At 47.9% G+C, this 23,433-nt stretch overlaps 1 protein-coding gene across 6 annotated transcripts in view; it reads left to right on the forward strand.

Annotated features, from left to right (window-relative positions):
- LOC144099046 (PR domain zinc finger protein 1-like) overlaps positions 1–9,859 on the forward strand; it is a 167,708-nt gene extending 157,849 nt beyond the window's left edge. For 3 of the 6 annotated variants that reach the window (XM_077632067.1, XM_077632063.1, XM_077632065.1), the window contains 2 exons: positions 2,678–3,050; positions 3,706–5,842. In XM_077632067.1, the coding sequence (XP_077488193.1) occupies positions 2,678–3,050; positions 3,706–5,696 (2,364 nt within the window). In that variant the 3' untranslated portion in view covers positions 5,697–5,842. Of the gene's footprint in view, positions 1–2,677; positions 3,051–3,705 lie in introns of all 6 variants that reach the window. The other 3 variants (XM_077632069.1, XM_077632068.1, XM_077632064.1) reach the window with 2 other exon arrangements.
- Positions 9,860–23,433: the final 13,574 nt, after the last annotated feature.

The following is a 23,433-nucleotide window of genomic DNA, read 5'->3' on the forward strand; positions in this document are numbered from 1 at the left end:
CGCGGCGGCTGCGTTTTTATGGAGGAAAAACGCTAAGGCGCCCGTGTGTTGTGCGATGTCAGTGCACGTTAAAGATCCCCAGGTGGTCGAAATTATTCCGGAGCCCTCCACTACGGCACCTATTCCTTTCTTTCACTCCCTCCTTTATCCCTTCCCTTACGGCGCGGTTCAGGTGTCCAAAGATATATGAGACAGATACTGCGCCATTTCCTTTCCCCAAAAACCAATTATTACTATTAAGAGCATACACGCAGCGTTGAGAGAAATTCGGATATATCGAACACAGGGCGTGGCATAGCCAAGCTTCGGTCCAGCAAGGGGAAAACCGGAGGAGACCTGAAAGAAAAAAAAAGCGTCAAAAAAAGCTCCGTGCCGGCGGCTCGCCGAGCCGCTACAGCAGTGCCGGCGGCGATAGTGTTTGGAGTGACACAGTTCCACGATAACCGCAGCCAGCGCGGAGTCAGTGACACGCTTATCGCTCTTCAAGGTCAGCGCCGCGAAACGACGCAAGGTTACATCAACAAAGCCCGGCGACCGTGAACCCCGATTTCGGCCGCCGCCAGCTTTCCGTCCGGTTGCGACAGCGACGCCGGCGCCGTGTTTAAGCGTCTAACGAACGACTCAGTGACACAGTGTCGGAGCGAATGTCGGTCAGGCCGCGCGTCGGGGGAAAGCATGCGGTAGCTAGGCTTCGGATTCCCTGGGGAAATGCGCCGCTGACGAACCAAGTTGCCCGGCTGTCTGATGAGGAGCGCAGATCATCTCGCGATCAATTCACCGGCGGAGCTGACTTCGGAGAACGCATAGGAGGCAGTAGGTCTTCATCAGTGAGCCATTCAACGCTGCTTCGCGGTTTCATCTCGCAGCTTTCCCTCCCTTCTCTCTCTCTCTACCTTTCTCTCTGTTCTTCCTTCTCTCTTCGTTCGCTTTATCTCTCGCCTCTCTTTCTTCTCACAGCTTTCGAGTCTCAAGACGTTCCAGGTAGAGTAGACTGACTTCTTGTATGCGATTCACCTTTGATGGCGATGGACATGACGCTGGCTCGTTTGCGAGTTCTTTGCTCATTTATAGAGAGAGATTGAGCTCATAGGCGTGAAGATTATCCTCGCAGGATAATGAGATTACGCCCGTTGCAAGTCCAGCTTTCTCGGGAAAAAATTTTGAAAATGAGAAAATTGTAAGGCGCTGGTACAGAAATATTCAAGGTAACGGTCCATTATTCTGATATGCAGCAAAATATTTATTTAAAGTGTTTCCAGCGATTACATCGAGTATTTAAGACTGCCATAGAAAATCGATGGGGAACGCTTGTGACGATAGCAAACACGTGTACAGAAAAAAATACAAGACTGCCGTCGGGCGATCGGCTGATTTATTGATTGTTATAGTGAAATCTACCATTATATGAAAAAAATTGCGTTCATATGCGGTTTCCCGCTCAAAGATGCTTTTGTCCAGAATTGCTGGGTACGTGCCCTGTCCCAGCTTTCGTACCTAGCGAATAATACTGCAGCTTCCCCCATCGTTCTCTCTCCTTGCGCTCCCGCACTTCCTAAATTCCTCGCTTGATAGGAGAAATCTCAAGCCGCCACCCCAAGTGCGCTGCCTAATGTTATTCCGCTTCCTTAGTACATGGTGCCTCAAAGAAAACCGTGAAGACTTACTCAGCGGATGGCAATGTTGGAACGTCGGGTGTCAGGGCTGCTATCGCATTCCTGCAATGTGTCTCGTTGATTTCATTATTCCCGTGCTGAAGCATATTTGCGTCGTCATGGATTCATAAACAAACTCTCCGTGTACCTTCTATCAGCAATGCACTCTAATGAATAGCTTCAAATCTGTACTATACTTTAATGCTCGCTGTATTCGGATATCGAATGTGCCCGCAGTAATGTCTTGTGTGGACAATGCGCTTACGTTTGGCCCATCTAAGAACGTCCCGCATGAGGAAAGGAGTAAGGCACTTTGATTAGATTAGGTAGGCTTGATCCCTGGTCCACGCTTCTCCGTGACGACGCCTTATTTATAAAGTTACAGCGGGGAATATACAAAAGAAACATTTGGTCATTAAGCATGAGAAAAAATATCGACTCCCTTATGTTTGCAACCTTCTTGACACATTGAGCTCAGGGTAGTGTGCGCAGTAGCTTTCGACAGAGGTGAGCTGGTTTCTCGAAGGCAGTAAGTGCGATTCATTTTAGTGGCAACACAGCCCAAGGAATCAGCCCTACACATAACGCAGGCCCTCTTAAGATTTCGCAATGACACGCGGATCTTATATGCATCCTGTGAAATTACTTAGGTTTTTCTGACTTCTGAGATCTTGAGTTCTATGACTGGGTGGCCGTGGCGTGACTTTTGTGGCATGTGACTTCTGTTAGTGTGTATGAATTCATCTTTGTCAGTCTCCTCTGGAGTAGCACGGCATGTGAACAAGGCTAACATATCGAGTTACGTTTATAGAGTGTGTCATCCTTCCACTTATTTTAATGTAGACGCGAAAGCAATGTCTTAGGCAGTAGTTGAAAGTAAACCCATTGGGGAAACCGCCCACTTATCCCCGCCTCCATACTGGCATCCTGTTAGCTTCACTGTTGAACTTTTCCGTGATGGTCACGTCTACGACACCCACCATCGCCAGAGTAACGGGACTTCATGGTCATTTGCTGCTTCGCAGGTTCTGGGCGTCTGGAGCACGGACTACATCCCGCGGGGCACACGGTTCGGCCCGTTGATGGGCGAGGTTTACCGCAAGGATGAGGTTCCGGCGAACGCGAACCGCAAGTACTTCTGGCGGGTGTACGACGGACCAGATTCGTTCCACTACGTGGACGGCTTCGATGTGTCCAAGGCCAACTGGATGCGCTATGTCAACCCCGCCTACTCGAGCGAGAACCAGAATCTGGTCGCCTGCCAGGTCAAGCAGGACATCTACTTCTACACCATCAAGCCCATCTACCCCAACCAGGAGCTCCTGGTCTGGTACTGCCGGGAGTTTGCGGAACGACTCAGCTACCCCGTCACCGGAGAGCTCATGCTCCAGAGGATACGTGAGTTCTCTCTCTACCTGCCTGCATGCCGAAACATTCTTTTCACTGAAGCTCTGCTTAGCAAACAGATGAGGCCTAGCCCCAGCCTTTGCACGATAATCACTTTCAGCTAGCTCCACTCGCACGCCATTATGCACTTGGGTATTAGCAAAGAAAGTAGCTTTTACAACTACAAAGCTTTTCAAAACGCCCTCAAGACACTATACGAATGCGTGTGCTAAGTCAATGAATTGGGTAGTTGGGCTCCGGTTGCGTTGCTGATGCATAGGAGGTTCTAGACCACCTTAGAATGGCGTAAAGATTGCCACGGATACGCGTCAAGTGCCGTGAAGACTGTTTTACCTCCTCTAAGTACATTGTGTTGCTATGTCTACTTTACTGAGACAAGGAACCGACGAAAAGTCAAATCACCTTTCTTTAATACTACATTAAAGTATTTAAGTACGCACACTGCACACCCTAGAGCGAGGTAAGCATATTATCCGGCCTGCTTGCATTAGTCCCCTGGATGCTGTTAAACCATGAATTTGATTGAACGAAGGAATTGCAGTAGAAGTAGCTGCACTCTGTAGAGTGCTCGTGTGAGGAGCCTAGCTTCGGAAGTGCGCACCAAGGGTTGAAGCTCCGGTTAAGCCCACCTTCTTCTCTCGCGCAGGGGAGCAACTGCAGCCTGCGGACAAGGAGGACGCCTACTTCTCCCGGCCGCACCAGCTGACTCCGCCCGAGGGCAGCACTCGCAGCGACGAGGGCTACCACAGCAACGGCGGTCCCGAGGACGGCCTCACGCCTCCCGAGGACAGCAGTGACAGCGACAGCGACAACTATGTGCTCGACTTCAGCGTCAAGGCGAAGCGCAAGCAGCCGCCCACCGGCGGCGACAAGGCGGACAAGCGAGACGAAAAGTGCGAGTCGGTCGCCGTCGTCGCTGCCGAGCAGCAGCCGGACAAGTCGCCGCAGAATGAGTTCCGGAAGGTCAAGATCAAGATGCCCAAGGCGTACCACTACCGCAGCGGGCCCAGCACGCCGCCGCCCGCTGTCACCACCAGCGACGAGAACCCGAGGCCCAACAGCTCCAGCTCGCCGGACGCCCCCTCGCGGCGCGACGATGACAAGCGGCAGGGCGCGCTGCACGAGCCAGCGAGTCCCAAGTACGCCAGCGCGCCCCGGTTCACTGAGGACGTGCTGGAGCGCAGCGCGAGCTCGGCCTTCTCCACCTACGAGGGCATGGGCCAGAGGATCTCGCCGCAGAGCCCCAAGGGTCCTCCAGCTCCTGGCATTCTCGAGAACCTCCTTCTGCAGCGCTACCAGGAACGCGCTGCCGCTGCTGCCGGTCCCGAGGCGCCCACGTTGCGACGCGAGTCGCTCAAGGAGCCCGTGCGGGTCATCGTGTCCAGCGAGGTGTCCCCGCCCGCCGCACCCGACACCTCGGGTGAGGGCCCCCAGCCGCCGCCGATGGTCTTCCCGCACAAGAAGAGCATCCGCTTCCACCCCAGCAGCGGCGGCAGCCCCGAGATGCACAGTCCCGACTCGACGGACAAGGCGCACCAGCAGCCGGCCGTTTCGTCTGCCGTGAGCCCCGGTTACGGCGTGCCGGGTTCGGCGCCGGCCAACTACCTCTACATGAACGGCATCGCGCCCATGTTCTCGCCGGCGCACTTCAATATGTACGCGTACTCCGTGCCCGAGACTGTGCACTCGTCCCTCGCCTCCCCATCGGCGGCCATGGCGCCCTACCCGAAGTTGCCCGAGTTCGGCGGACACCACAGCCCTCACCATGCGATGCTTCCGATGTCGGCGGAGAGCGGCAAGCTGCCGCCCTCCGGTGGCAACTCCCCGGGCGCCAACAGACCTTACTCCCCAGGCTCTAACCCGAGGGGCTACAGGTCCTTGCCGTACCCTCTCAAAAAGAAGGACGGCAAGATGCACTACGAGTGCAACATCTGCTACAAGACCTTCGGCCAGCTGTCCAACCTCAAGGTGCACCTGCGCACGCACTCGGGGGAGCGACCTTTCACGTGCTCCGTGTGCGGCAAGACGTTCACGCAGCTGGCCCACCTGCAGAAACACCACCTCGTGCACACGGGCGAGAAACCGCACCAGTGCGACGTCTGCAAGAAGCGCTTCAGCAGCACCAGCAACCTCAAGACGCACCTGCGACTCCACTCGGGACAGAAACCGTACGCGTGCGACCTCTGCCCGGCCAAGTTCACCCAGTTCGTGCACCTCAAGCTGCACAAGCGGCTGCACACAAATGAGAGGCCGTACACTTGCCAGACGTGCAAGAAGAAGTACATCAGCGCCTCCGGCCTGCGGACGCACTGGAAGACCACCTCGTGTCAGCCCAACATGGTCCTGGACATGGAGCTCGACAAGGGTCCCAACTGCTACGACTACGGTCCCATGGAGCTGTCCCCTCCGCCCCCCGGCATGGAGAGGCACCCCGCGAGTATGGGCCACCTTGGCCCGGCCAGTCCTGGCGACGAGTACTCCACGTTACACCACGCGCCGCCACCCCCCAAGGAGAGCGACTACCCCTTCCACCGGCCAGACCCCAAGCCGGCGGTTGTCAGCAGTGGCGGCCCGGCGTCGCCCGACGACGACCTCTCCAAGAAGTGCCACCCGACGCCCGACAGGGACAAAGAGTGACTATGCGTGCGCGCGTGCGTGATCTTCACCGCGCAGTTCGTGTCGCGAACTCTGTACAAAGCTGAACACAAGTCATGGGCCCGGGTGGCCGCTCTCACATCACACGCACTGCGACGTCGGGCTCGTTCCCGCTCGGTATCTCTCTCCTTCGCTCACCGGTCTGTACAAGACCGTATTTATTGTATCGCGCGGCCGAGAGGCGGGGGGCTGCGGGACGGTCGGCTTCTTTCCATACACACCACATTCCGGGGGCGCGCGTCTCCTCTCCCCTTCCCAATGACCCCGGTCCCCTCTCTTCCTTTCACTGCCTTTGGTACAACATCGACACCCATCCGGATCATTCTCTTGGGTACCTGCGCGCACTTCCCTCGTGACACCGCGTGTCCAGCTTCATCGCAAAGTGCGGCTTGGTTCCAATCAAAAAGCGCTGTTCCTGCAGCGGTTCTAGAAGAGCCAACATCGTAGGAAATAGCGAACAGACAGACGAGGGTTTTTCACAGGCCTGTCGGGACACGGCGGTGGTGCGGCGACGCACCTCCTCTTCTCACTCCCGGTTCCCCGTCCCTTTGCCCTTCCCTTCCCTTTCCGATTGTCCCACGAGGCTCACAGCCTGGGAAGTCGCTGGCTGCCGGTCAGTTGGCGCATGCGCACGAACATTCCGCTCTCTACCCATTTTGGAATTCCCACCGAGAAAAAAATATATATATTGTAAACGTTGCTCTCTATCTGCGCTCTCAAGGTGGTCTTAAGTCTGTCCGCACGTTCATAGGTCATCACGTTCCTCTTCAAGGAAAAAAAAAAAACAGAATACAGGGCCTGGAAAATAAACTTTAACAGTGTTATCGTGGAATGGTCCCTTTCATTTTCGCAAGTTCCAACTGGAAATGAGCAAAACAAACTTGAAGGCAGGGTTGGACGTACGAGGATAAAAGAGTAACTTACAAAACAGTTAATAGAGTGGCGAAGCAGTTACTGGGGTTCACTGCAACTGAAATGCTTGGAATTAATTATAGGAATTTTTCGTTTTTCCTCCTGCCAAATATGAAAAAAAAAACCTCACTGACAATTTTTCCACGAATGTGAGCAAACAAATTCTGCTCAAGTATGCATTCTGCCAGACTCCTGATCTCGCGTAAAAAAAATCCCCAGTTTCAGCTTGTAGCACCGTACTTGTTTTGTCCAGATCAGAACCAGAAAGAAAAAGGCGGATAAAAAGCCACTCTGTATACCTCCTATGACGGGTTAGGCGTTTTTCTGTACTTTCCTCGCTCGTGTCTTACTGTTTTTGTTTTTTTTTAGCGATTGCCTCCGCGCGTGTTATTGCATTTCACAGTCCGAGACGGGGGAACGAGGCCCGCAAGATATTTATTCTCACATGGCGCTTGTACATAAGTTAGCTGAACGAAGGCGCACGAAGGTCGTGTGTTGGGCATGTGTAAATCTCTTTCAAACGGTGCGGACAGACTCACAGACGCAATCAGGACCTGAGGAAACACGTCGTGCACACACATCTCACAACTCTGCGCGTTTCCAAAAGGCAGAATAAACAGACAAACATTTAAAGAAGAACCCCTCCATGTTGTTTCTACCCCCTGTGTCCTTAGTCTCTCTGTCTTCTGGACACATTGGTCGATATATACTAGTAACCGTCGTATGTTGGAGATAAGATGGGTTATTTATCGTCTTCGAGAACGACAAATCGGTGGAACAAGTATACGCTCTCTGTCTACGTCCTCCCTTTTCCCTTCCCGCTTTTAAGATCATAGATTATATAATATAAAACAATTTCTTATGCTATGTGTAACCGTGTTCGACACAAGTTCCGTTCACGCCCCTGTTGAGTGTCAAAATCGTTCTTATTCTTCTTTTCACATAACCTCGCAAGTGACAGATTGTGAAGCGCTCTAAAGTATTACGAAGCAACGATATCAAATGATATCAGTAAAAAATTTGTGGAGAAGCAAGTCTCTGCTCTGGACAAATGCTCGATTAGAAATGCACTATTGTCTAATTCAAAGTCCCGCAGTTTTAAAACACGCTCACCATGCCTCACAGCATACCTGGACATTGCAAATCCGTCAATCACGCCAAGCTGTTTTTAGCTTATAATAGCTACATAAAAAAAGATTGAATTAGCTAAAAACCGTCACGGGGATCGATCTCACGACAACGCTAACTGAAAGCGTTCGTCATCCTTTCAGTTAGTTTTTTTGCTTTAAGAAGTTCGCCAAGGATAAAGTGCGTTTGGTGGGCTTTTCCAATAAAACCGGCTTAAGCTCGTTGCCACCGAGCAAATTGATCGCACGGTAAGCTGCTGGCTCAGCACAATGCAAATGAACACCATTCGGTAGCACGGATGTTAGAAAGAGGCCGGTAATGACAACTGGTCGCGCGAACTTAGTTAACGGCTGTATACAGGAACGTCTTGCGTAGTTTGGCCTTCCCTATCGACATCCCTACCAAACTGTATCCGCCTGATAAGCGCTTGTGCTCAGCCGCGAGTGTCACCTCACCTGCGCTCCACGCAAGTAGCCCGCAAAGCTTCGATGACACCTGCATCGAAAGATCAAAGCAAGCAATCAATTTCAGGGGTGAAGCTCACAGATCTCGTATGTACATTCCTGGGCGCTATTTTTTCAAACGTGCAATCGGAAATCCTTCACCGCCTTGTATTCCTTCTGCGGTTCTTTCTCGTTACTGTCTTGTCGCTTGTTAATACGCAGTAAAGAACTGAAAAAAAACTTCCAATCTTTCAATCAGCTGGAAACCGAATAATATACCTGCCCCTCTTCCGACGCCACCCTTCCTACCAAAGGGAGCGTCCCTCTTTTCTCCTCTGGCGTTTACTTGAACAGGAAACACGTTCTTAATAATCACCAAGTAATGCGTTGAAAAACCGCTTGGTAAAATGGACGCATTAGATCTAAAATAAGCGAAATACCAGTGAAAATTGCTGCCCAGGCTTCAGCATCAGTGGTATACCTCTTTAATCAACGCAAAGCTGGCGTATATAAGCGATAGGTTTAGCAAGGATGCAAATTTGCGTGCCTAGCTGTGATTCCTGCTGGAATAAACGCCACTGGGGCGCTTGGCGACTCTGCAGCTCCAACCGGTTCACACACGATAGCAGTTTGTTCATGCCGTAGATGTCACGTGTTCTTGGTATTCTTGTGAACACGGATGGAGCGATGGGCTTGGTGAAGTCGTCAAAACGTCACCCGTGCTTGCACAAACGCAGCCGATTATCGTGGATTTCTGCCATGTTTCAGCAGATCAAGTCGCGTAAAGGCTTACTTAATGCCTGTCAAAAGCTTTTATGATGTCTTGCGCATCATAAAAGCTGCTCTTTATCTCTCTCTCTCTACTGTTATTATTCTCCACCACACTAAATGAGCTTTGCAGTTGATCCCGACTTCTGGAACTACTTTATCGTTCGCTTTCTTACGCTGGCTGACCTCCGCTATATATAAACAAAGTTTTCGAACATTACCAATACCTTCACCTATAACCGCAAGAAAATTAGCCTAATTGTGGCCTGAAAATGAATACTCTTATTTAAAAAAGCCGTTAATAGCGCGTCCCGCTTTCAGCGTCTTCCGGATCGATGAAACTCTGTGCAATCAAAGCACTTCCCGAAACCACAGTGAAAATTCGGTGCTCTGGTAGCTACGGAAGACAGCGACGCTCCTGCTGGTTGTTGTGGTGACTCCCAAGCCCACCCGTTCTGCATCCGTGGCAGTCAACAACCTGTGCTCCCATTGGTTTTAATGTTGTATCACATTTAGCGAAACGTCTGACTGTTAATCGTCGTTAGTTGGCTTTTACGCTGTCGCTGTGACCTGTTCCTGTTCCTAATGTTTGCTGACGTCTTTATTAGCTCAAGGGCTCAAATGATTTCGGAAATAAATTGAGAATGTGGCACTCTTAACTTACTTACCCCGCTTTTGTACTAAATGCAGATCTGAAATGAACAAACTCGCATTCCCTTTCCTTCTTTTTGTTCCCAGTGTTCTTACCTTTGTGATACTTTGCCCTTCATTACATTACGACATCGGTTCTTCACGCCGAAACTTGGCGACGTGTTCTATTTTCTCGAAGTGTTCGCCACACGTGTCGAATGTGGAATCATAAGAAAAATAAATGTTTCGTGTCACACAAACCACCATCACTGGCTCGAGCGTGAAGTTTCTGCGTGACGCTCGCACAACGCCTGACCGGACGCTCATGCGAATCTTTGCAGCGTAAAAACTACCGCGCTTTCCAGTAGTAACTACACTCTAAACAAGAATTCCCCTACATGGGTGTAAAAAGAGAGTAAGTTTTCTAGCTCACTCATTTTTACGAAAAGGAGTGCGCTATAGAGGACAGCTTACCCCCTTTTTACTCCTTTCTGTTTAGAATGGTTTAGCATAAGGGAGGCGGCGTCGACTGCGCACGCGCAGTGGTCCCACCTGGCTTCGCTCCTGCCACTATGGGTGCGCAGCCGGCGCCCGGTATTCCGTTGTACGACTCTGTCATACTCGCGGACAACTTTCAGTGGCACTACGGCCGTGGCTAGTGTGGAAACGGAAGGAGGCGGACCTCTACCACATGCGACTGATCCAAGGAGTCCGGCCTGTAAACGACCATTCTTGCCTTTTTTTTTCCTTTTTCTTTCCTCCGGCGACTGAAGAAAGACGTGAGTATTCCGGAACAATTTGACGCTGACATACACCAGTTAGGCTGAAAAAAAAAGCAGAGAAAAAGGTCATTTTGCATACATCAACAGGTTTGGACTCAATACCAGGGAGACTGACTCCGTTCCTTGGTAAATAAAAAAGAAAGACTTTGTATGCTGCTTTTAAGAAGTATAGACACCTAATTTTGGTGGCATGTTTTCTTCTCTTCAGTGACACGGAAGACACTACTAAGCATGAATCACCATGCGATACTCATCTACGACCGCTAAATAATTTATAATCGAACTTTTTTCTGTCATGCTGTTTCGGTTTCGTTTTCAACGGCCGAACGATGGCTGTGACGTCAAAGAGTGCTTTTGTGCCACGTGAGACATGTAAAAAAACGTCCATATAATCGCTGCTTCATCGTTTTAATTTACGGCAGTGCTGAAGCCAGCTTTCCTCAAATCCCGGAATGACGACGAATGAGGAAGCAGCGGTGATGCAGCTTTTCATGCCTCACGTCACCTGTAAGCATACATTGACGTCACAGTCTTCATTCGGCCGTTGAAACCGAAACCGAAACAGCATGAGAAAGAAATGCAATTATAATTTATTTAGCGGTAGTAGGAGTATACCAGGTGGTAATCAATGTGTAATAATGCCTTACGCATCATTACAAACAAGAAAACACGCACCCAAAAGTTAGGTGTCTATACTCCCTTAAGTGACGTATTGAGAACAAAAAAAAATCCCAGTAACCTGCGAGAGAGTATAGAATGAGCCTGGTATACAAAGGCAAAGGTGAAACAGTTCGCATTAAGTCCAATATGAACGTAAAAGCGCAAAAAACACAAGGGCACAGACTAAGGCAGACAACACGAGCGCTTACTTCCAACTGATTTTATTTCATGCAAGAAGCTAAATTTATACTCTTGATAAGTGTCTGCACATGCTTACAGGGCAATTACCGCAGAGTTATGACTGATACCAGTTATCATGTAACACATATGAAAGATGTCAGATATGCCATCTCTTTTTGTGACAGCAGAATTGATGGAGCACTTATGCAATCATCCCCAGCTCGCGCTATCTCCAAAGCTTCCACAATTTCTCGGGTAATTTGGCATTTGTGCACGTAAAGGACTTTGCACTTGTGAAAGAGAGGACGACAACCCTCTTTACTTTTACTTTTGCACTTTAAACAATGAATGCTCATGTGCCCCCCTTTTTTGTTGTTCACAACGTAGTCATGCTCGCTCAACCGCTCGTTCAGGCAACGTCCCGTTTGGCCTATATAGTATTTTCCACATGATAAGGGCACTTTATAAACAACACCTTCACTGCATCTCACAAACGGCTTTTGATGCCTGATTTTGCAACCAGTTTTTCTTTGGTTTCCTGAAGTACTTTGCTTACATAATGACATCAGCTTATTTGGGGCAGAGAACACCACGTCAACGTTTGCCCTGTTACCAATTTTTTTGAGATTGTGTGAAATCTTATGTTTATAGGGAATGACTGCAAATTTCTTATTGGCTTTTGTCTCTTCCGGCTCGTCCTGGCACTTGGCTTCCCACTTTTTCTTTTTGACAAGTCCTTCCGCCACAGAAACCAGCAGGTGTAACGGATAACCCACATCTTGCAATTTGTTGGACTGCAGGAGAAGGCTTTCTTCGATTGCATGTTCACAAGACTTCTTTGTACAGTTAAGAAACCCTAAACGAGCTATGTTTCTTTTTATAAGCTTTGAGTGCGCGGAACTGAAGGGTAAGGGCATTTTTCCATCCCTGGGATGATAAATCCAGCAAGTGTGGTCTTCTAGAAAAGTTAACCTGATATCGAGAAAGCGTATGCTACTGTTCTCTGGCATTTCATGCGTGACTACAAGAGGAGATAGGCTACACTTGAAATGATCTAAAACCTTTTCTACCGCCTCATTGAGGGTGATTGCAGTGGTGTCTAAGAAGATTAAAAAATCGTCGACAAAACGAAAAACTTTTAACACCCCTACGTCTTCAAGGCAGGCTAAAAGCCTTCTGTCACATTCAGCTAAAAACAGGTCACTTAACAAAGGAGCTACGCTGGACCCAATACATATTCCTTGCTTCTGCAAAAACAGATCGTCGGCCCACATTACAAACGTAGAATTGAGATATGTACTTAATAGCTCCAAAAAACCCCCAACACTCACTCCCACTGAATTCTGGAAAGCAATGGGGCCAGCGTTCTCAATACATCTTTCAACGCACTGCAATAATCCGTTTTTCGGCACAGGTGAGAGCCTGCCGAGCGCCAAAAGAAAATGGAAACAATTCAATCGAACGCTCGACCAGGTTTCTGAGTTTTTATGGAGTACTGTCCTGCCAGGGCTTCGCAAACTGGTCCCTCCACGGCTGTCTAGGTCGCAAAACCACGTCCGTACGTTTGGGGAGGTAACACTTCCCGAAGAGGTACGCCGTACACTTCAGCTGGGGCCCAAGTTCGCTGTGGAGCAAAAGAAATCAAAACCGGAACTCTTGGCCATGGTCCGAACAGTCTCCAAACATGCACCTACGAGTGATCAAGGGAGCTGCGTCTCGCAGGGTGTCGACGTTCTAAAGAAGTGTCCGAAGACAAAGCCTCAAGTTTCCCCTTCAAGTGTTTTGAAATTCCTGAAGCAAGGCGATTTATGTCTTCTTCCTTGTGATAAGGAAGGTGGTTTTGCTGTGATGCCTAAGGTCCTTTTTCATGAAAAAGTCAGTCATGCTGTTGAGAAAGTGTTTGATAGGCAAAAAGGTATAAATTTGTCAAAAGTAAGATTGAAAGCTAAAAAGTTGTGCATCTCCTTGAATTTAAACCCGCTTAGCTCAGTCCGTAGAAAAGGCCAGTGATCTAAGTCTTAACATGTTCTTTTCCGCTAAAACACACAAAATGGAATGTCCCTTAAGAATTATCGTTTCGGAAGCGCGCACCTGGCAAAAACCAGTCTCTGACTTCCTACAGAAATGTCTAAAACAGCTAGTTGTTGATGACCCTTTCATGATAAAAAATTCAGGAAATGTAATTGATTTTCTAAAGCAAAGCGATGGAAAGAACATGTTTGCCTTCTCGGTCGATGTCAAAGACCTTTACTATTCTTTGCCGAAAAACGGATTATTGCAGTGCGTTGAAAGATGTATTGAGAGCGCTGACCCCATTGCTTTCCAGAATTCAGTGGGAGTGAGTGTTGGGGGTTTTTTGGAGCTATTAAGTACATATCTCAATTCTACGTTTGTAAAGTGGGCCGACGATCTGTTTTTGCAGAAGCAAGGAATATGTATTGGGTCCAGCGTAGCTCCTTTGTTAAGTGACCTGTTTTTAGCTGAATGTGACAGAAGGCTTTTAGCCTGCCTTGAAGACGTAGGGGTGTTAAAAGTTTTTCGTTTTGTCGACGATTTTTTAATCTTCTTAGACACCACTGCAATCACCCTCAATGAGGCGGTAAAAAAGGTTTTAGATCATTTCAAGTGTAGCCTATCTCCTCTTGTAGTCACGCATGAAATGCCAGAGAACAGTAGCATACGCTTTCTCGATATCAGGTTAACTTTTCTAGAAGACCACACTTGCTGGATTTATCATCCCAGGGATGGAAAAATGCCCTTACCCTTCAGTTCCGCGCACTCAAAGCTTATAAAAAGAAACATAGCTCGTTTAGGGTTTCTTAACTGTACAAAGAAGTCTTGTGAACATGCAATCGAAGAAAGCCTTCTCCTGCAGTCCAACAAATTGCAAGATGTGGGTTATCCGTTACACCTGCTGGTTTCTGTGGCGGAAGGACTTGTCAAAAAGAAAAAATGGGAAGCCAAGTGCCAGGACGAGCCGGAAGAGACAAAAGCCAATAAGAAATTTGCAGTCATTCCCTATAAACATAAGATTTCACACAATCTCAAAAAAAATGGTAACAGGGCAAACGTTGACGTGGTGTTCTCTGCCCCAAATAAGCTGATGTCATTATGTAAGCAAAGTACTTCAGGAAACCAAAGAAAAACTGGTTGCAAAATCAGGCATCAAAAGCCGTTTGTGAGATGCAGTGAAGGTGTTGTTTATAAAGTGCCCTTATCATGTGGAAAATACTATATAGGCCAAACGGGACGTTGCCTGAACGAGCGGTTGAGCGAGCATGACTACGTTGTGAACAACAAAAAAGGGGGGCACATGAGCATTCATTGTTTAAAGTGCAAAAGTAAAAGTAAAGAGGGTTGTCGTCCTCTCTTTCACAAGTGCAAAATCCTTTACGTGCACAAATGCCAAATTACCCGAGAAATTGTGGAAGCTTTGGAGATAGCGCGAGCTGGGGATGATTGCATAAGTGCTCCATAAATTCTGCTGTCACAAAAAGAGATGGCATATCTGACATCTTTCATATGTGTTACATGATAACTGGTATCAGTCATAACTCTGCGGTAATTGCCCTGTAAGCATGTGCAGACACTTATCAAGAGTATAAATTTCGCTTCTTGCATGAAATAAAATCAGTTGGAAGTAAGCGCTCGTGTTGTCTGCCTTAGTCTGTGTCCTTGTGTTTTTTGCGCTTTTACGTTCAGAATGGAAAACCAACTCGCCCAAATGCAGCCATTATTAAGTCCAATAGTCCTGTAACGCTGACATCGGAATTGTATCCAATAGCTCCAATAGCAATGCAAGCCATCCAGTATCAACTGCAAGGTTGGACTGAAGAGGCGGTGGTTTTGGAAGCACTACAGAATGGATTCAGACAAGGACGTAGATTAGACGACATCTTGTTCGCAGTCCCACAGTGCATCTAAATTGCTGCAAGCGAAGAATGACCACCGCGGGCGGCGTTTTTAGACATCAAAAGGTCTTACAACAATGTAAACCACGTCTTGTTATGAACCTAAGCCAAATTTTGGGAAACGAAGGTATGGGCACTGAAACAGTATGTTTATCAAACGAAGTTTACAAGGAGGACGACGTAGCTGTGAATTGGCAAGAAATGGACGGTGCAGAAAAAAATTGTAGTTAAAAAGAGACTTAGGCAAGGATTCCCTTTATCGCCACTCCGATCAATCAGGGAGATTGAATGGAAGATAGAAATGAGCGGATTAGGGTTTACTGTGTCGTGGCGGCGAAGGGAGCAATTGGAGACAAATCGCATACCGAGATTTATATCGTTCATCCAGCAGTCGGCGTGAACGGCCTTCAAGTCTTGGCGGACATTTGCGGAAAAGCGTCGGAGCATTAATAAGGACTGAGATTTAGCGCTAAAAAATTGAGAGTCATGGTTCATAATAATTAGCTTGGAGCTACGTCACGCCACAAAACTTAGAGTTACCTGTAGTTTATTATGAAGAACTTCTATTGGGGCTTGATGGTTCATTGTACTCGGGAAAGAAAAATAGTAGCGCCGAAAAACACACGCACACAGCAGAAGAACGACGTAGGACAAGCGCTTACTTCATCTGACTTTTTTCTCTGAAAAGCGAGCAAATATACAGAATACCTAGGCATGCGCAGAAAAATCTCATGCGTGATCAACAAACCCGTTCAAGATATGAAATTTCGGCTTTAAAAAGGTTCACAGATGTATCGCTGACACAACCTTTTCCTCTTTTCTTATGTGGTACGCCTCCAAAACCTCCCGTGCCTTACTATCACCGCTCCTACCCAGAGTCTTTATCCCATCAAGTCGTGGTTCAGGCGTTTTGCAGTGCTCGTAATTTTTTCCCGCCGTATGTTCTGCCGCTCAGTGACACACCTTGCACTCTGCGCAGTGTTTGGGCCGATGTGCACCTTCTACTTCTTTGAGCGAGCGCGCGTGCTCCGCTGCACGGCCATTGATACACCTGCCCGTTTGGCCCACATAGGCCTTCCCGCAGGTCAGTGGTATATTATAGACCACACCGGTGCAGCACTTCACACAGTGTTTTCCATGTTTTTTTACCGGAGCCGTTCCTCTTTCCATCGCTCGCTACGCGTGCGCTGCAGAGCTGAGCAAGCTTCCGTGGAGCCGAAAAGACGACAGGCACGCCATGTCTACTCGCCAGCTTTTTTACGTTGTGGGACACTCTCTGCACATACAGAACAACTGCATTTTTTTTTGCCTCAGTAAGATATTCCATAAAATGTACCGGAGCAGTTGAGTTCCAGAACGCCTCGGACGTGTCGGTAGCTAATTTCTTTCAGAATGCTGGAAATTTACCTTAACGTGACGTTTGTATCTTTTAACAACAGTTTTTATCGACAAAAAAAAAAGGGATCTGCATCAGATCTTGTGTAGCTCCGATGCTTACTAGCATATTTTTAGCCTATATTGACCGCGCCCTAGAACGGTGTTTAACACGGAAGGGGGTACTAAAAGTGTTCAGGTACGTAGACGATTTTTTGATAGTTTTTAAAAAACTGAACGACGTAACCTACACCAATGCTGTAAGCAATGTTGTAGAGATCTTTAAAGAGAACTGGAGGGGGTTAGTTTTCACGCATGAGATGCCCTTGCCGGGATGTTTAAAAACTGCGTTTAGACCAGAAGCTTACTTTTGGAGAACATGTATGTTGGCAGTGTGCCCCTCGAGCTAGGAAGGAGCTGCCACCGTATGCATCGGCTCATTCAAATACAGTTAAACGCGTTATTGCTAATCTTTGCCTAAAATCTCCACTCGTGAAGTCGTGTCAGCATGGTACGCAAGGGAGCTTTGATACGCAAGTGGATCGATTGGTGTGGGCCGGGTTCCCAAGCTCGGTAATCACAGGCGTTGCAGAAGCCCTCCTACATAAAGTCAAGGGCGCCATGTTTAAGCGGCCATCAGAGCGAAGAAAGCAAGCTGCGAAACCTGAAGTTGTTCCGTATGTGCACCGAGTGGCCCACAACGTAAACAAGGGAGTGAATAGACATGGGGTACTTGTCGCCTTTTCGGTTCCACGGAAGCTTGCTCAGCTATGCAGCGCACGCGTAGCGAGCGATGGAAAGAGGAACGGGTCCGGTAAAAAACATGGAAAACACTTTGTGAAGTGCTATACCGGTGTGGTCTATGAAATACCACTGACCTGCGGGAAGGCCTATGTGGGCCAAACAGGGAGGTGTATCAATGAGCGTGCAGCGGAGCACGCGCGCTCGCTCTCAAAGAAGTAGGAGGTGCACATCGACCCAAACACCGCGCAGAGTGCAAGCTGTTCCACCGAGCGGCAGAACATACGGCGGGGGAAAATTGCGAGCACTGCAAAAAGTGTGAACTACGACTTGATGAGTTCAAGACTCTGGGTAGGAGCGGTGATAGTAAGGCACGGGAGGTTCTGGAGGTGTACCACATAAGAAAAGAAGGAAGAGGTTGTGTCAGCAATACATCTGTGAACCTTTTTAAAGCCGAGATTTCATATCTTGAACGGTTTTGTTGACTAGGTTTTCTCTATATTTGCTCGCTTTTCAGAGATTAAAGTCAGATGAAGCGCTTGTTCTATGTCGTTCTTCTGCTTTGTGCGTGTGTTTTTCGACGCTACTATTTTCCTCTCTCGAGTACCTGTAGGCAAGGCCTACCGTATATTGGTATCCTCAGAAATGATGGCAGAAGGCAGAGACTACATGCGAGACCAAAGGGAGGAAATTATAAAAAAAGCAAAAAGAGTGGTTAAACCGAGTAGAAGTGCGAAAGGTGAGAAAGCGAGGGACCTTGAGGGTGCCAAGGTCACACTCAACGCCACCCTTGCATCGCCTACAGCGTGCACGACGCTTCTCCCAACTAACCCGAGCATACCCGAGTCACTCCGATATTGCAAGATTTTACAAAAATTTTGGTTTTAACCATGTTCACTGGTATTTTCGCACTAAAAAAATGCAGCTGTCATGAATAATCGCACGCTGTGGGGATATAGCAGATATGAATTTATTTGGGGAATCTGTAAAGGCGCAATGGTAACAGGCCTGAGGTTTGCAAACGCTGTGGTGTGCTTAGGATCTGCACAAAATTCAACACCTGAAATAAAGCGGAGGACAGTCGGTAGGCTTGCGTTGGGGTCGCATGGAAACACTATTAATGAAGCAGTTCAAGGTGATATGGGGTGGTCGAATTCGAAACGCGCGAGGCGAAAAATTCAGGGCGGCACTTTGTTGGCCTAAAGTGCGGTGAGGCGAAAGCCTTTAGCGCGGTGTTGCTGCTTGTGTCACTGATGTGTCGTTCAGATGTTAATTAAGTACAGAATTGCTTGTGAATCTTAAATGCTGGAGACACTGGAGGGCTGTCTGGGAGGCATCCATCTGATTCGACGCCTTCCGCAAACACTCTCCAGCGTCCTAGACAAGGAGAACTACATATGCGCTGGCAGGAAGTAGCGTAGTTGTTAGCACGCTCGGGTGCGGAGCGGAAGGATGGTGGCTCGAATCCAATCATGCACAAAATTTTTTTCTTATTGAGTTGAAGAGCGTAACGGACGGATGGACGGTATGACGTCACTTCCGTTGCCGTGACTTCCGGTTGGCGCTGTAACGGACGGACAGGATCTCGACCGGGAGTATGAGCCATTAAGGCTTTCGCCTTAAAAGTAAGGTGCGGTATGAAGAACGGTTGAGGCGTATACGTATGAATGAGGAAATCGGAAACTATGTGTGGCAGATATTTTAAGGTACGTATACTGACGCAGTAGCGATACTACATGGAGGCGGAGAACTAGATGGGTTGCTAAATACAAATGTCAAAGCGAAGAAACCGATAGTAAGGCAACCTTTGAAACAGAAAGTTCGATGTCAGTGCACGTTAAAGAACCCCAGGTGGCCTAACTTTCCGGAGCCCTCCACTACGGCGTCTCTAATAGCCTTAAGTCGCTTTGGGATGTTAAACCCCCACAAACCAAACCAAACCAGAAAGTACGATCCTCAGAAAATACTCACTGGAAAAAGAAAATATTGGATAAGCCGACGTTGGAGCACTATAGGGCGACTAAATAGAAGATTAAAAGGGATTTCTTTTAGTTGTAAAGAAAGTGGTTTACTTTTAGAGGCTACGGCTGGGTGCTTGAGGGCGAAATGTTACCAGCAAAAATTTGACACCACAAATGATGTATGCCGTCGCTGCATGCAAGACAGGGAAACAATGCAACATATTCTTTCTGAGTGTAAGACCCTCCAACGCTCAGTGCACGATGCCGCCGCAGGAATTCGCAAAGCACCAGGGTTTCGAAATTGCCAGGACATGCTCGATTTTCAAATAGTAGGAACAAGAGACGACTAGGGAACCCATGCCCAACATTCTCGTCAAAAATTTTGAAAATTGCAAGACAATGTTATGAAAATATTGAAAGTAATGGTCCATTCTGATATGTAGCAAAATATTTCTTTTCAAGTGTTTCCATCGATCGCATCGAACAGTTAAGACTGCCATAGAAAACCAATGGGAAACGCTTCTGACGATAGCAAAAACGCTAATAGAAAAAACATGACTGCCGTCGCGTGATCAGCAGATATATTGACTGTTATAGTGAAATCTTACATTATATGAAAAAATTGCTTTCATAATCGGTTTCCCGTTCAAAAATTTTTTTGTCCAGAATTGTTGGGTGTTGGTGGAAAAGTTCTAGAGAGTAGATTAGAAATGGGGGGGGGGGGGGGGGGGGGGGGGGGAGGGGGGGGGGGGGAATCGGCAGTTAATCCGAAAATATTGAGCACGCTAGAAATTAATGGCTAGTTGACAGTTCTCAACACGCCAGTGTAAAGGAATGGTTAATAATTATTTATATATCAATATAGAAGCGCTCCAGAGCCTGCGTGCAAGGTTAAAAATCTGGTTCATAACAGTTATTTTAAATTACTGGGCATCATTTCGCGTTGGACAAGGGATTTTCAGACTCCTGACGCTATATTTGACCATAATGCATCATCATCATCAGCCTGACTACGCCCACTGTAGGGCAAAGGCCTTTCTCATCTCTGTCCAATTAACCCTGTCCAATTCCACCTGCGGCCATGAAGTGTATCCCCGCGAACTTCTTAATCTCATCCACCCAACTCACCTTCTGCCGCCCCCGGCTACGCATACTTTCTCTTGGCATCCACTCCGTTACCCTTAAGGCCCAGCGGGTATCTTGCCATCGCATCACATGCCCTGCCCAAGCCCATTTCTTCGTATTAATTTCGACTAGGATATCATTTACCCGCGTTTGTTTCTCCAGCCACTCCGCCCGCTTCAGTTCTGTTAACTTTACACCTATCAATTTCTTTCCATGGCTCGCTGTGCTGTCCTTAACTTAAGCTGAACCCTTTTCGTTAGCCTCCACATTTCTGCATGCATGGTGAGTGCCGGTAAGATACAGCTGTTGTTGCATCTTACAGAGCAGCCAGAACTTTGCATCCGAATTGAGTAGTTCCAAAACAAGTTAAGAATGTATGGGAAGTGAATTCGCAAGACACGTCATGAAATGAAGCTCTCGCGGACCTTTCGCCGTCATCCGCGATGCAAAAGTAACAGTGACAAAAATCCCCAACTCCTCACTCAAGACATATATCGCGCACATGAGAAGACGAACGCTGCTAATTTTCGCTCGCGGCGCACTGTACGCCGGTGCCGATGCCGCACATCATGCTGTTTGTTAACAATGCAAAGCTCTGCGCCGGTCTATCTGCGCTGTAAATGGAATGATCTTAGAGAATTTTAGCATAGCGCGTATCGCCACCGCTACCCCGCACCGCGCATCGCGCATCGGGTGCCGTCAGCGCACATGCGCAGACGGTCCTATTATAGTATCCTTTAAACGCCCTGCTTTGAGACCGTCTTTACAAGCGCAGTGGTGGCGCCGCACGCGGTAGCGGTAGCAGTACGCACTATGCTAAAATCCTCCATCGTCACCGATTGTCAGGACAAATGGGAAGGCAGTAAGACGGCAAAACGACTCCAAAAGAAAATTTATTGGGAGAACTTGTGTCCGCAACCAGAAAACAACTCAGCGGCGGCAAGAGCAGCAAATATATTCACAAGGCGGTCGTCGAATATTCACAAGGCGGTCGTCGAAGATCATAATGCCGACATCAGAGAACCTCCGAGATAAGACTCATGAAAAGACTACAATCACCTGGAACATCGTGGAAGCAGACGTGCGCGATCATCATTTTTCCAGAGCGCTCCGATCGCATCTTGCCTAGCAAACAAAGTGATAAACCCACGCCCCGCCGGCGATAAAAGTAAGACACAAGCAAAGAAGAGAGAAGGAAACGAACAAAGCTTCGTGGCAATATAACATGTCACTTCTGCAAGAGGTCACATGCAATGACGTCTGTGCGTTGTTTTGGGTAACCATAACATCTCGCGAGCTGTGGCAGTAAACGATCCCGAAGCACAGTAAGAACGGTTTACGACAAAGGCACGGCTGTATAAAGCCTTCTATTCAAAAATCCGATAATATGGACGGCCGATAATGTAATTCTTAATATCCTATGAGGTCAGGCGTAGTAAAATAAAGCAAAAAAAATGTCGTGAGGTATGTGCCGTGTTCATACCGTGACGGGTTTAGATTTGTTCCCTGAAATGTGGGCACAATGCTTCGGCCACGTGGACATCGTGTGGGGCATCTTTTCTAAGCTTTTCTGGCTTAGCTTTGAGTGTCACGCTCAACGTTTTCTCTAGCCTGGTCCTTCAAATATTCCACCACTGAGAAAGGCAAGTATTTAGCCCTGCGTGATCGCAGTAAGAAATCCACAGTGGGTAAGCTGAGCTACAGCGCCTACCCACAACCGTCTTGACTGTATACCTCGGCTACCAATTGTTTTTTTTTTTTAAATGTTATCTGAGAACGATGATGAAAAACGTTCATCGGTGGATTCCTTACTAAAAAAGACTAGAAAGGTGAATACCCTTCGGAGTGCTGAAGTGTACCTTGTACCTGTGTCACCCTGTTTTTGTCGACGCTTTTCAAATAACTCGGGTTCGGAAACCTGAATAAATATATTTTACGGCATTTCGAACTTGTGACTGTGTGTCGGGAAATGTGCAAAACAAACAAAATTATGCGAAATTTCTAATGCACAGCGGAAAAGAAGAGCACCCTCTCAGCTCGAATGTGTGCTGTTTGTTAACAGGGCTAATAGGTATTTAAAAGTGCATTACCGCCCGTTGAAGTGAACGTGAATTCCCTTGCTCTTTTCGAGCGCCATCGTGAAACATACTCGCACGAACTGCCACCTTTTTGAGAACTCCTGCAGAGGAGGACAGTGATGCTATCATGCTAATTTTGAGCATATTCACTAGATAGCAGATAGAGACACTGAAGTATGGTTTTGGTTTCCCTTTAAAATTCGTTGTTAAAGCGTTACTGGACAGTCTATTCATTTAAAAAATACCTTTTGATCCGGAGTTCCCGGGTTCGAACCCGACCGCGGCGGCTGCGTTTTTATGGAGGAAAAACGCTAAGGCGCCCGTGTGCTGTGCAATGTCAGTGCACGTTAAAAGATCCCCAGGTGGTCGAAATTATTCCGGAGCCCTCCACTACGGGCACCTCTTTCTTCTTTCACTCCCTCCTTTATCCCTTCCCTTACGGCGCGGTTCAGGTGTCCAACGATATATGAGACAGATACTGTGCCATTTCCTTTCCCCAAAAACCAATTATAATTATATACAAGCGCACGTTGTACAAGCCATATGATTTAGTGGTAAAGGTAACTTGAATGGACTTTTGTTTGCCGTTTTACTGGTTTTACGATGAGACAGTTGTGGAATATCAAACGTGCATCTGGCAACCATGCGTTAATTTCTGCGCGCCGGGCAAGTTAGCGACTGCATTGGTGCTATTTCATTCCGGCTATGTCTTCAGCGAATGCTAAATTAATCGACCAATCACGGTGAGTCCACGCAATGCTGTCTTATAGTCTTGGTCACCCAAATGATATTCTCGCGGGTGCAAAACAGGTCCCTTCCGTATGCGACAGACCTCCTGTACCCTCGCGTAAGCGGAGCCATTGCCTAGGCCACGTGACCTTGCAACGTCATCGCAACCTGGGCGCCGGATAGTGAGCAAACTGCCCCCAGTCGCAGATGGCAGTTAAATTAATGAATGATCGCGCTCGGGAAGAGCACCCTGCGTTGACATGCAACACCGGTGGCACCACCTGCCATCGCAGGGCA

The sequence above is a fragment of the Amblyomma americanum genome, chromosome 7 (genome assembly GCF_052857255.1).
Source record: "Amblyomma americanum isolate KBUSLIRL-KWMA chromosome 7, ASM5285725v1, whole genome shotgun sequence".
NCBI classification, from domain to species: Eukaryota; Metazoa; Arthropoda; class Arachnida; order Ixodida; family Ixodidae; genus Amblyomma; species Amblyomma americanum.